Genomic DNA, 12964 nt, shown 5'->3' with positions numbered 1-12964 from the left:
TACTATGCTAGCCAAACCCTCATAAATACTATATAAAAACGATGTTTATATGCATACACTGACAATACATAATGAAGACAAATGAATGGCAACAGAAAAAGTGTATTACTGAATAGCTGAGAGGAATTAATGCTTGTTCCATGTTTACACAGTGACCTGCACTACCAAAAGACATGACATTTTAAGAGTCAGATGCTTAGTCACAAGAATGCTTTATAATGAAATGCACAACTATGGCTTTCACCAAAAATTTATTCAAAGCATCCATGCTATTCAACTTCCTTCTCAAAGTTTAAGGCAGAGCTGGGAAAGGAAACAAGATGAACAGGTTTGGACAAGAGAAAGTCTTTGGTCCACACCATTGTGGAGTTTCATCAGCTGAAGCTCCTTAGCAGCCCCTGTTCTCTGCTGAATGGCATAGGCTGGCATTAAGAACAGGTGTCAAAAGTGATATTGTATACAGAATAAAAATGCTATGAATTGTGTTTACAAGGATGTTAATTGAAAGGCATGACTTCACTTTAAGAAACTGGTTGTCAAATGAGGCAGCTGAGTAACTCCTCACAAAGTTCCTGCAGCTAGACAAGCAAATTTAAAACAAATTAAAATAAAATAAGTAGTTTAACCTCTAAATAACTTCTACAACTATAAAAATTATGGTGCTCTCTGAAGAAAAGTGTAAGTTAATTGCTTGCATCTAAGGACTGAGATATGAAATGAAACTATTAACTTTAAAAATGGCTCAAGTTGGTTTTTTTGTTGCTTACTTTGTGGAAGTAAACTTATGTTAACACCTGCACTTTTAAATTATGGTTCTCCTATTTCTTCTCACAGTGTATAAAGTTTTTTGGCATCGTTGCCAAGAGACCAAGATAGGAGCACTAGTAAAAGACTATCAGTAATCACGTACTCCTTGAACTCCCTTCACTGGCTCAGGCATAGGAAAAGAAATGAAAGGACTGACAAGGAAGTGTTCCAGTGAAAGAAGAGCCTCTGGATCTAAGCCAAGCCCAAGTATGCCACTACAAGCTCAAGTGGCCAGCCACAGAATCCAACTACTCCATTCTTTGCAAAGACATGCTGACCTTACCTATACCCAAGTCAATGCCAAAGCCTCCTACAAGGGGAAATGAAATGCACACATTATATTAATTATAACTGCAGTGTTTCAGAACTTCCAGCAAAAATCCCTCTAGTAGTTCTCTAGAAGACCTAGCTTCCTAAATCATAAAGAACTTTCAATTGTTACTACAATGTACCAACATGCACTAACCATGTACCAATATGTAACTGCATCAAGGCACACAACTGCTACCTGGAAATATTATTTGAAGAATAAGCCACCTGGAATGAGGGCTCCACATGTATCCTATCAGGTTCAGCAGAATGTGGCCTTAGAGGCTTTTCACTTGTCTTGGTAAGAGACAAAGAAATTGGACCAATTTGACACAGCTGCTCCTGAGAACAGTTCAGATTCAGAGGCACGTAATGAACTCCTTTGACAAGGTGCAAAGGTGGGATAATTCCACCTTTGCCAGAACAGCAATAACATGAAGATAAAGTTGTATGTGCCTTGACAAGTCACAATTGCCTAAAACTTAGGAAGTTTATCAAATTTGTATGTATTGGGAAGTGCATACAAATGCAAAAAGCCCATCTCAGGAGTGGCTGGAGGTTTATAGAGAACAGCCCTCCATCAAATTGCCAGCTACATCAGCTGAAGACACTTCAGCCTTGATTCCACTCAGCCCAGCCTGCTCAGACTGCCCACTGTGGAGCTCCCTATGAGCCATCCCACCAACCACAGGGTATTTCAAGTGAGGGAGCCATGCTTCAGCAACAGAAAGCTCAGGGGCCATACACTAGTTATCTAGAAGCAGGTTCAGAGCCCTTGAAAAAACTAGTAATGCTAGAAGAACACAGGAGCTACCATGGAATATGGTCAATAAAAATACATGTCTGGAACACAGGAAGTAGACAGCACCTTCCCACTAAGAGAGGGCATGTAATCACCTTTTGGAACTCTGTCAACAGCCATCATTTAGAACTCTAATCCAGTTCTTAATTCTAATCTTACCAATACTTTCATGATATTGGAGGAGGCAGGGATTATTACATCCACACCCTCACTGACAATTGTATGAAGAGGGGAAAAAGCAAAGACAGTATTAAATCTTACCCCCAGTTACCATTTTAGTACATACGAAAGCAGCGCTAGAAAAACTGGAACCTCTGTGTTCCTGGAATTCTTTTGTACTTCATCCTTTCCAATTCCCTACTGTTTTGTTGTTGTTGCTTCTTTGGTTGTTTCTTTCAGGGTAGAATCCACTCCAGACCCACTGCCTGATCTTTCCAGTATGAGTTTCTTTATTATGATAATTTTGGTTTTGTTTTTCTTTTTTTTCTTCCCATCCAGTATTTGCCCATCCATTTAAAAGCCTTTAACAGAAGTTGACACCAAATACATCCTATTGGGACACAGCTGCAACACTGTAGGTACTTCTACAGTAACTAGCCAGGGGAAATTATTTTCCACTATTTCAGACTAGTATTCAGTCAATTCAACTAAATTATCTCATATCATTATCTGCACAATAGTGTCCACAACTTGCAAGCACTTCAGTGGCAGAAAAAACAATTTTCATTTTCCTCTACAAATGATCACTTCTCTGAGGGGAGGCTGTTTGGTTCTCACAACAACTTTAGCTAGCTTGCTGATCAGTCAGCCATCAGTTAAAGAAAGTCTGGTTTCCAATTTGCTCATCTAGCCACAAAAGCTGTGTTTGGGACACTCAGCCGGCTCATTCGGCAACCGGTTTCTGAACAGAGAAGCCATGCCTTTCTCAAGTAACATCCTTGTATGGATCAAGTATTCTTGAAATTTGAGTGACTTTGTCTAGCAGGCTGCAGACCCCCTTCACGCTCCAACTTCAATGTATTAAATCTCCAGTGCCTTTGGGCACACCATATACAGCGGTGGGGGCGGGGTGTGCTGCAGGGGGCTGGAATTTAACCCTTTACCGGCACTGCTTTTAAAGGGGAAAAGTGATGGCTTGGAGGCACGCTGCTCCTTCTTTCTGTGCTCTAAGAAAGTTCTTCCTCAAAGAAACACACCCCCCTTTGCTGCACATGCACTTACTAGAACGTCCTGGAGCTGTACAGTTGTTCCAAAGCACAGCAAGACCCCAGAGCTGCCTGATGGCTCTCCCTTACACCCTCCACTGCCTGACATGGCATTATTCAAGATCACAGAAGATCAGCAATAGTAACCTTGTCAGGCAGCTCACTCACTGGTGCTTCACACCACCATCCCTGACAAGACAGCAGCGTTTCTCTAGTCCCTGATGCAGCACTAGGTTGGATTACAAAGCTTAAGGGCCATCCATAATGCAGACAGCTTTCAAGCTTTGCTTGCACCCAATATTTAAGGCTAAGTATTTTTATTTTGTACACTTAACTGTCTAACAGTGTGAACAGCTGAGTAAGAAGAACCGTTGAAGTGAAGGGAGAGGCAAAAGGGTTTGAAGTTTGATAGCTGACATTTTACCTTAAATAAGAGTTTGCCTTTTGTTAACCACAAGCAGCTGAACAAAAGGTTGTATAACATTTGTTTTTTAGCATATGCCAGCCACTCTGGACAGCAAGTACTGAGACATCCAAACAGAATCCATAAAACCCAAGACAACGTGGGACATGGGCAACAAACAAGCTCTAGCACTTCCATTCAAGAATCACACTGGAGTTTGACTGCTGGATTTCAGGTCCCTGCTAGTCTTTTAATCCAGCCAAACACAGCAATTGAGAGTTCTTCAGATTCACAATACCTTGCCTAGCAAAAGGAAATATTTACAGTAGATGGTAGTTTATAACAACATGGGCTATCCACAAAATATGAGGTGGGCATATAATACAAGCAATCAGCTGAAAAAGATAGGGTTTAGCAAACTTCACAGAACACCATTAAATATTTTGTTTATGCATGGAGACTAACATTAGAGGAAAAAGTTCAGCTATTACCTTTAGCTCACTAAAGTGCCCTTCTCCCCCACAACACAGATTCAAGGGTGAGCATCTTTATTCTCACATCCCTGGAAGGCACTGGTATGAGAACAGCCTTGGTGATTGCCTGAGTGATCTTAGGAGAGATAACACCGTAGTAACAAACAGGAATAAAACATAGCTGCTGAGGTGATAGCAGTCACCTTTGGTTGGGTTAATTTGTCTGCTTCAGAAATTAGTTCAGGCAATTCACATGTTTCTTCAGTTGAGGTCGTTTCCTCTTGTAGCATTCAAGGCATACCTCACAATCCCCAGAAAAGTGACTTGCACCCACTGCCAGTCCAACAAGTTTAGAGCTTGCCTCAAGTTCCCTCCCTACTGCTGGGAGGTAATCCATTTTCTCCAAGCCAGCACCAGTGCAGAGACAGCACACAGCATACAAAACCATACAACAATAAGCATTTTAAGTTTCCAGTTCAAGTCTTAGTCACTTAATATTTCAACCACATATGAAGGAAACTTGCTAACTAGTGATCACCACCTGGAGTTGTAGCAATGCATATTACACACTCAATTGAAATAACAGGAATACAGCTCTTACTTCTTAGAGCTGAAAACCTAACTATGAATGAATTCTTGTGTCAGTATTGAACACATATCTGAGATGCCTGAACAACACAGAACAAATTCATGAGCCTCATCTGTGGGTACTGGGTTTTATTCCTTTTCATACTGTGCTATACAGCTAGTGCATTCAAAGCTGGCCAACATTTTTAGTTGCTAAAAAAAGATTAGCAGCTATGGACTCTATAACTGAAAAGGATTTATTTTGTTGAGGGTTGATAGCAGAGGAAGAAACAAGTGGCTGAGAATTAAAAGAACTTAAGAGAAGAAGCACGCTACTGTCTTCGCCACATACAATTTCTCTTCAAGATGATAGGGCAAAAAGGAAAGATAAAATAATGTCAGAGGTGACATTACATAGCAAAGAAGCTTTTGTACTGAAGGTAGAAGTTGGCAGATAGTATTGCTCCAATTCCTTAGCATATTTTTGTTTTATTTCTGTGACTTCATTTGGATGCACAAGCTTAATTTGTTAAGAGGACCAAACCTATCCCACCCACAGAGCCCTCCTTCAAGCATAGCCAGAGAAAGGAGAAAACAACCCATGAAGGAGCTGCAGCTGAGCCCATGAAGAGAACAGCTGAAACAAAGTCAATATGCCCAATATATTTTAGGATCAGGGACATCCATTCATTACATTAACCAATACTTCGATTGCCAAGCAGTAACCAGTCCCATTCCCATCCAGTACACTTCAATTAAAGACTTGGAATGATAGGTTAAAAGCGTTAGTAAAAATTATGTACTACATAATTATGACCCAAGACTATATTTGTAACTGCTCTACTGAAAGTGGATTACAGCTGAAGACAATAAACCCCTTCTGTGAAATCTTATCTGTGGTAACATTAGTCTTGCATTCAGTGCATTGTTCATGCAGCTTAAGATCTGTGCTCTCAACACATCATGATTCTTTGTCTGATGGAAAGACACCAACAATTTTGCAGGAAGGAAGGGAGTATGGGAGGAAAACTAGGAAAAGACTGGGTCAAGACAGTATTGAAAGAGGAATGATACCTTCTTGACTTTAAAACAGGAATTAACTAGTTTTCCTTTAAGGAAGCATGGTCTAGCAAGCATGTTTACATGCTCTGAAGATTTAGCTGAAAGGAGAAACTGCTACACACAATGCAAGATTTCATTACTAAACTGAAGCAAAAATTCAGCTAGACCTTCTCTCCCAGTTATGAGATACACATCAAGGCATCAGTTCCAACAAAACTGTAATTTTAAAAAAATTATGGGTATACAGTAGTCTAGTTTCATGCCTATTTATTGTATGCACATCTCCAGTTGTATGCTCTTAGGAGAAGCCACTATAACCTCACATGTCTATGCTGCAGCCCACAAGCATTAATACCCTTACACACAGCAATATTCTTGGGTTTTCAAAGACATGCTCTAAGCAAAAACAGTCTGTGAAATTTGCCTGAACATCCAAGGCATTTCTGCTTCTTCCAATTTTTACTCACTGGAAATTTGAAGTAATGTTTAATTAGGGCAGCAGCGTAACAATATCTTATTACCACCAAGAGAAAAACTTGACAAGTTTGCTGTATTTACCCTAAAATAGTCAGCGGATTTCAACACCAGGCACTGCAAAGCAAGGCAGGATTTTGTTTCTGTCAAGTACAGTATTAAAGCTGTTTTAAACTCATAAGTTTTAATTCTCTTACTAAAGAGAAGGAGTTAAATAAAAATATTTCTATGTGCAGGGAAGAGCCAGGAGCTAAAGATGTGATGGGGAAGAGGCATCTAAAGGGAAGGTAAGGCAGAGTAATCCCAGAGGTTTAACACCTGATAGCTGAACAGTATTTGCAAGTTAAAAAATATTGTGGAAAAAAGATTATCCCAACCCCTTATCTTAAGGATGTTAAATCCACATTCCATTAATCACACATGAACAAAACTCACTACCCTGCTTTCTTCATCAGGAAAAAATCTAGAAGGAAAACAAACTGTCAGTAACCAAATCTGAAGCACTGTGTTCAGATGGGCACCTGTATGTGCATTTGATATTAAAAGAGAAGAAACAGTAAGTATGATAGAAGGCTGCATGAGTACAAAGAACTATATATGCACTTTCTGGCATACACTGGAAGTATGCATTTCTCTAGCTCATGTGCACATTTTTCTCTAAAGCTGAAGCTCTAGCAGTCACAACACCAGCAACACAAAGTACTGCATTTTAAAACCACTGCCTCCAGATACACTCCTAAAATTCTTAATCTCTTTGTTAGGTGGCAAAACCCATAATCATTAGGAAGAGAAACAGCAAGAGCCTGTACCACACACTGCGGTTTTATATAAATAACCCTTGAGCAAGAGATGCAGAACTGGAGCTGGGAAGTCGGGCACACTCCCTCTGCATCAGCCAAGCTCTTTGGCGAGACGTGTGGGTGGATGGCATTGGGAGCACCACGGAGCAGAGCTCAGCATTTGGCACTATGGAAAGCCATTGCACAAAAACAACCACGTTTAACCTACCATTCCTGTCTAACCACTCCATTCCTCCTTTCCCCCTCATACCAGCTTGCAATAAAATAAACTTATACCAGTGCTAGCAAAAGGGAAAAACGTTTTCTGTCGTGTTAAGTGAATTAAACTGGCTCACAGAAACATCTCCTGAGTGTGCACAGCCAAGCCTGGGGAGAACAGAGGAGGAAGTGAGATCCCCTATTCTCTGAGTAGCCATGAGGTGTTAAGACAGCTTGCTCCCTATTGTGAAACCACAGCTTTACCCTACATTAAGGGCAGCTTAGACATAAATTCAATATGCAGATTTAGTCAAGGTACCAGGTAAGCAGCTTTTAGTTCAGCTAAAGCTATGCAGTTGAATGTTTTCCCCTATATATGTACAAGCCTCCAAAAATTACATCTTTCACAATCTGTAAAACAAAAATGAATGCACTTTATTTGTAATCTAAAAGAGATAAGAAATCCAAGAATATACACAACCCCAGAATTCTACATAGCAATCTGATTTTTGCAAGTGTTGTCTACATGTTCCAATAGTCCCATGAACCTTTGCAACTCACTAATACGGCAAAAAACTTAAAGACTTTGTAAATTATTCTGATCAGTTAAGAACCTGACCAAAGACAGACCCGCTGCAAGGAAAAGGAAGAAACAGTCTGTCTTTCCTAAGGGCAAAGGAAGAATGACCTTTAAAATCCTTTCTTGCAATGGAGGGAGCTGTGGTGCTACATGGTCTTGTCTTGTATGCCTTTGTAGTCCATGAACCACTTCTAAAATGGAATCTGTAGAGCAATGAGAACTAGAAGGGTCACACACCATTAAGCTGACTGAATCTGGCAACTCCACACTTTCCCTAGAAAGTGTTAGAGGTCTGCTATTGAAGTGTTTCCACCATCCGCCTCTGTTATCATGAAGAGGTATATTAAAGCACACAAGGAGCTGAGCTCTGGCATGAATGAAACCTCAGTTATTTAACTTGCAACTTGTGGCATTTTCCACTTTCTGCAAACTCACTCGAATCCAGATAGTTTATCAAAAAAAGCCAAGTGTCCTACAGCTGTTCCAATATTTTCTAAGATGATTATTTGGTTTACAGCCTATTAATACTTCCAAGAAAAGAAAAACAGAGGTTTCAGTCATAGATAAAACAATCAAGAACACATTGACTTATCATGTAGGATATTTTATTTAATTATGGGTAAGACTAAAGTAAAATCTTTTCCAAGTCCTAGTCTAGTTGGTTTTTATAACAATAACACCTAGTTGCTACTGTAGCACTGATAGTTCTGTTCATACAAACAACACTGCCAGACAAAAGAAAATTATCATGCTTGCAACATGGTTACTTCTGCAGAATGCTTTCAAACATATGAAATTAAGCATTTCCCCTGATGCCATGATAGCATTTTATATCAGACAGTGAGGTTCCCAGTAATAAACCAGACTGGATTTCAACAGCAGCTCTATAAGAATTTGCTTTTGCTTCCCCCCACCCCACAACAGCTTTATTCACTTTCTTTCATGCACCACATTAGTATCTCCAGGTAGTGTATCTGAAAAGCAATATTCAGAGTTCCATCCTCTGTTTGCCACTACTCTAACAGTCAATATTCTGTGTTTCAGAGACTGTTCCACACTCATAGCACACAACAGGGTCAACAGCTCAACCGAGACCAGAACCATCTCGACTAAAAAGAGACTACACCAGACACCCCAGTTAAGAGCTGAAATCTGCATTTCTCTGCATTAAGAGGATGAGCAACTACACTGCTCTTGTCTGGCAAATGTGTATGTGTAGTCTTGTTTTGAGACTTGGAACACCCAGTAAGTAACCACCCACGGTGCTATTTCCCTTCTCACTCGAGGGAGTCTCAGAACGGAGGTGGAATGAGGGAAAATTATGGGGAACGGACAGTGATTCCCAGAAGGAGGGGTGGAAAGACCAGAGAGGAACAGGACGAAAGGTAACAAATGAGTAGCAATATTAGGACAGGGGCATCATGTTCTAGGCAAGGAGGCATAAAATAAAGGAGCCAGAAACTTTTATGCAGAAAACCCTTGGGGGATGAGGTCAAACTCCTTACAACAGGGTAAGGAGGATATATCCTGAGGAAGGACAACTCTGCATTTAAGAGGACTACTCTTACAGAATCTTGCAGATGAGATCTGCCTATGCCCAAATCTTACCTGCATGAATTAATCTGAAGGAATATCCTGCTCACCAGCTTTTCTCACATACTGAGCAGAAACAGAACTTTAAATTACTAATACTAAGGTTTCAGGCTACCATTGCTGCCTTGCATTTTAGGTTTGTTTCTACACTATTAGCCCAACAAAGTGCTTAAGTGATGCACTAAGTACTCTCCTGGAAGGCTGCCTTTCTATTATCGTTCCTTTTATGAGGCTGTAAATAGCATTCTTAAACAAGCAATAACCCTCACAGTTTTGCAGCCACCCTTTCTCAGAAAAAAAAAAAAAAAAAAAAAAAAAAAAGTTTTATACCTCACCCATATTTTTAGCCAAAGTGATAAAGATTTACAGGACAAACTGTTCCCAACAGTCAGTCTCTCACAAACAATTCCCCTTGAGTGAATAATAAATACTTGCAAATACTGATCAGGCACACCCGCATTAAGGAGCCACCAAAATGAACTAATCAAGAACAGTAGTAGATCATTAATTTGCAGAATAAAAGCATTTCTCAACAGGAGCCAAAGGCTTGAAAATACTTACTTGTTCTAAAACAATTTCTAGGTCTACAAGACAGGAACACCCAAACCCAATCCTTAAAGAGATGTACTCTTTTCAAAGTGTACTGTTGAAAATAAAATTAGTTATGTAAAATAAATTAAGCTTTTTCAGAAGTTACTTCCAAAAAGCCGTACAGTTTAAGCAAGGCTAAAATACCTTGTTCCTTTTGCAATTTAAGCTTTTAAAAGTCCACAAAATACCTTGGAGCTTCTATCCCAGCTACTTTTTTACTAAGTGATGAAGAAAACATTGCATTAGAAGCTGTATAGTCTATGCTATGACCAAAAGCCCTCAATTGTTTCATTTTACACACTTCTAAAGGAACTTTCATCCTACTGAGAGCACAAAAACTAGATGCTTTCTAGCCTGTACCACAAGACCAAAGTTGTACTCTAAAATGAATGCAGAAAGGTAACTTTTTCTAGTATCTTAAGAACATCATGCCTCATTTCAGCCCATCATTCAATATTACACAAGTGCTTAAGGAAGCCCACTTAGGAGACACTGAGATACCACAAAAAGTTGTAGGCAGCCCAGTCACCATAATGTTTCTGGGTTGCTTTTTTTGTTAAAAACTCGACTGCTCCTCAATCACACTTCCATGTCCCTCAAATGTCATTTTAAGGGCTTTCTTCCACAGAATTAATATTCTGTCATGCCACTAGCAACTTTAAGAAACTCAAAATGCCAGACCTTTCTAGAATTATTTCATAGCTATAGGAACATTAGAGGAGATAGAAAAAGTGCCCCTGAAAACAAAGGCATCACCACATTTCCCTAGGCTAAATGCCTTCTTGCATCAGTTAAGCAAGCATCCCACAGGAAACTCTTGTACTACCCCTGCCCTCAGGCAGGTTTTTCCCTGAAGCCCTTGGTTGTGCTGTCCAATTTCATCCTGGGAGGAAACTACCTCCAACACCGGTTACTGGAAAATTCCAGCAAAATCCCCCCGCGTTGACCCCCAGAGCAAAAGGGGAAAGTCAGCAGATCGCCATTTTCCAGCTTCAAACGAAAAATCAAGTTTCAAACCATCACAGCAAGAAACTATCCCAATGAAACTTAAGACACTTTCAAGTACATTTTGAAGAAGCCACTGCCTCTTTTGAGATCTATGAAACAGTAGTTAGGGTCACCAGAATCAAAACTCGCAAAGCCAAAGCGTTTTAAATTAACACCACATAAAGCAAGTTCCTGTTTTTGCATCAGTAGATGTTTGCCACCGCATAAGCAGACAAGACCAAGAGCAGTAAATGTAGCTGGCATATGCAAGCATTAATAGCTCTGCTAGCTTTTTCACTACCTTTTATTTATTTATAATTAAGCAATAAAAAAGTTGTCCTTTTCTCAACACAGTTATCGTCCTTCCCTATTTATTCGTTTTTCTCTCTCCAGCGGGTTACACGCCGAATGCGGCTGTGCAAAGCAGACTCCACAAACCAGTTTAACTTAGCACTGGGAGCCCCGAACTTTTTTCTCTCGCATCTCCACGGCCCCGCCACCCCTCGGTGCGCGCCCGACGAGCTCCCTCTGAGGGGCGCAGCGCCCGCAGCAGCCCAATGCCCCCGCTGCGAACTGTTCAGGGGCACATCGGGGCTCGGCCGGCCGCCTCCGGGGGCGGCATGTCCCGCACCTCGCGGAGGCCCCCCCGGCTCACCTCCTCCTCCTCCATCTCCTGCTGCTGGCGGCGGAGCGGGGAGCAGCGCCCGGTGGGAGCGGGGCGCGCCCGGGACGCCGCCGCCTCGCCGCACGCCTTCCCCCGGTCCTGCCCCCTGTCCCCAGCCCCGCGCCCGGTCCCCGCCGCCCCCCGGCAGCCAGCGATGCGGGCGGGGGCCCTCTGGCGCCGGCCAGGGGCGGCAGCGCGGCCGCCCCTTCCCTCCCTCCCTCCCGCGCCGCGCCCCGCGCTCACCTCGTCGTCGTGGTGCTGGCAGTAGCTGGCCCGGTCGGGGAAGACGGAGAGGATATTGTAGGGCGAGCCGGGGTAGGGCGGGCTGAGGGCGAGCGGCGCGGCAGGGCCGGCGGCGGCGGGGCCGGCGGCGAAGCGCTCGATGAAGTGGTCCTTGGTGAGGCGGACGCGCTGGTGCGCCCGCACGCAGTTGTCGCACAGGTGCTCCTGGCAGTCGAGGCAGCGGGAGCTGGCGGCGTTGCCCTCGTCGCAGGAGCTGCAGCGGGGCTCGCCCTGCCGGCTGTGGGGCCGCCGCATCAGGAGGGCCGCCGAGCCGCCGCCGCCCGAGGAGGAGGACGACGAGGACGTCGAGGAGGGCGCGGCGGAGGCGGCGGCGGCAGGCGAGGAGCCGGCGGCGCGGGGCGGCCCCGGCGGCGGGCGGCCGTGGTGCCGGTTGTTGCCGCCGCCCCCGCCAGAGCCCGCGGCGGGGCCGGCCCCGGCGGCGCGGCCGTTCTTCTGCTCGTCGGCGGCGGCCGCCACGACGACGACGTCCAGCAGGTTGCTGAGGAGGAAGTTGGAGGAGGGCAGCGCGTCCATGCCCGAGGGCTCCGAGATCACCACCTTCTGGTCGCAGATGGGGCAGCGCAGCTTGAGCGCGTCCCCCGCGCCGGGGTGCCGCTGCGCCTCCAGGCACTGGCGGCAGAAGGCGTGCAGGCAGGGCAGGACGTGGAGCCGCCGCGGCGGGCCCCCGCAGGAGGAGCCGCCGCCGCCCCCGGAGGAGCTGGAGGTCTGTGAGGAGGACGAGGAGGTGGAGGAGTTGGACGACAGGGGAGCCGGCGAGCCGCACATCTCCTTGCACAGAGGGCAGATCTGGAAGTCGGACTCGGGAAAAGAAGCCATTTGCGATGGGCCTGAACTCCCCGAGATGGGGGGCAAAAACGTGTCTCTCCTCCCTCTCAAAAAAAAAAAAAAAAAAAACCAACAAAAAAACCACCAAAACGTGGGCGGAAGAGCAGAGGCGCGGGGAGAAGGTAGTTCTGCAAGCAGCTTACGAGCAAGCTGGCATCGATCAGTCGTTTTGCCAAGTGGGATCGATGGGCCGGTTTTGCAAATACGGTGTCATCGATCCAGCGGTCTGCAGGGAGCTGGGTCCTCTCCTCGTACCTCGCTGCTGCGGGGAGGGGGGAGTATTTTTGGTATCAAGGTGTAGCTGTCCCGTTCTCCCTCAGT

The 12964-nt window shown here is 44.1% G+C and overlaps 1 protein-coding gene across 1 annotated transcript in view; it reads right to left on the bottom strand.

The window, feature by feature from the left end:
- The window catches only part of TRIM71 (tripartite motif containing 71), a 53985-nt gene extending 41272 nt beyond the window's left edge, over positions 1–12713 (bottom strand). The window contains exon 1 of the mRNA XM_056483485.1: positions 11759–12713. Within this exon, the coding sequence (XP_056339460.1) occupies positions 11759–12634 (876 nt within the window). The 5' untranslated portion in view covers positions 12635–12713. The remainder of the gene's footprint in view (positions 1–11758) is intronic.
- Positions 12714–12964: the final 251 nt, after the last annotated feature.

This window comes from Oenanthe melanoleuca, chromosome 2 (genome assembly GCF_029582105.1).
Source record: "Oenanthe melanoleuca isolate GR-GAL-2019-014 chromosome 2, OMel1.0, whole genome shotgun sequence".
Taxonomy (NCBI): Eukaryota; Metazoa; Chordata; class Aves; order Passeriformes; family Muscicapidae; genus Oenanthe; species Oenanthe melanoleuca.
This window is presented reverse-complemented; position numbering and strand designations above follow the sequence as displayed.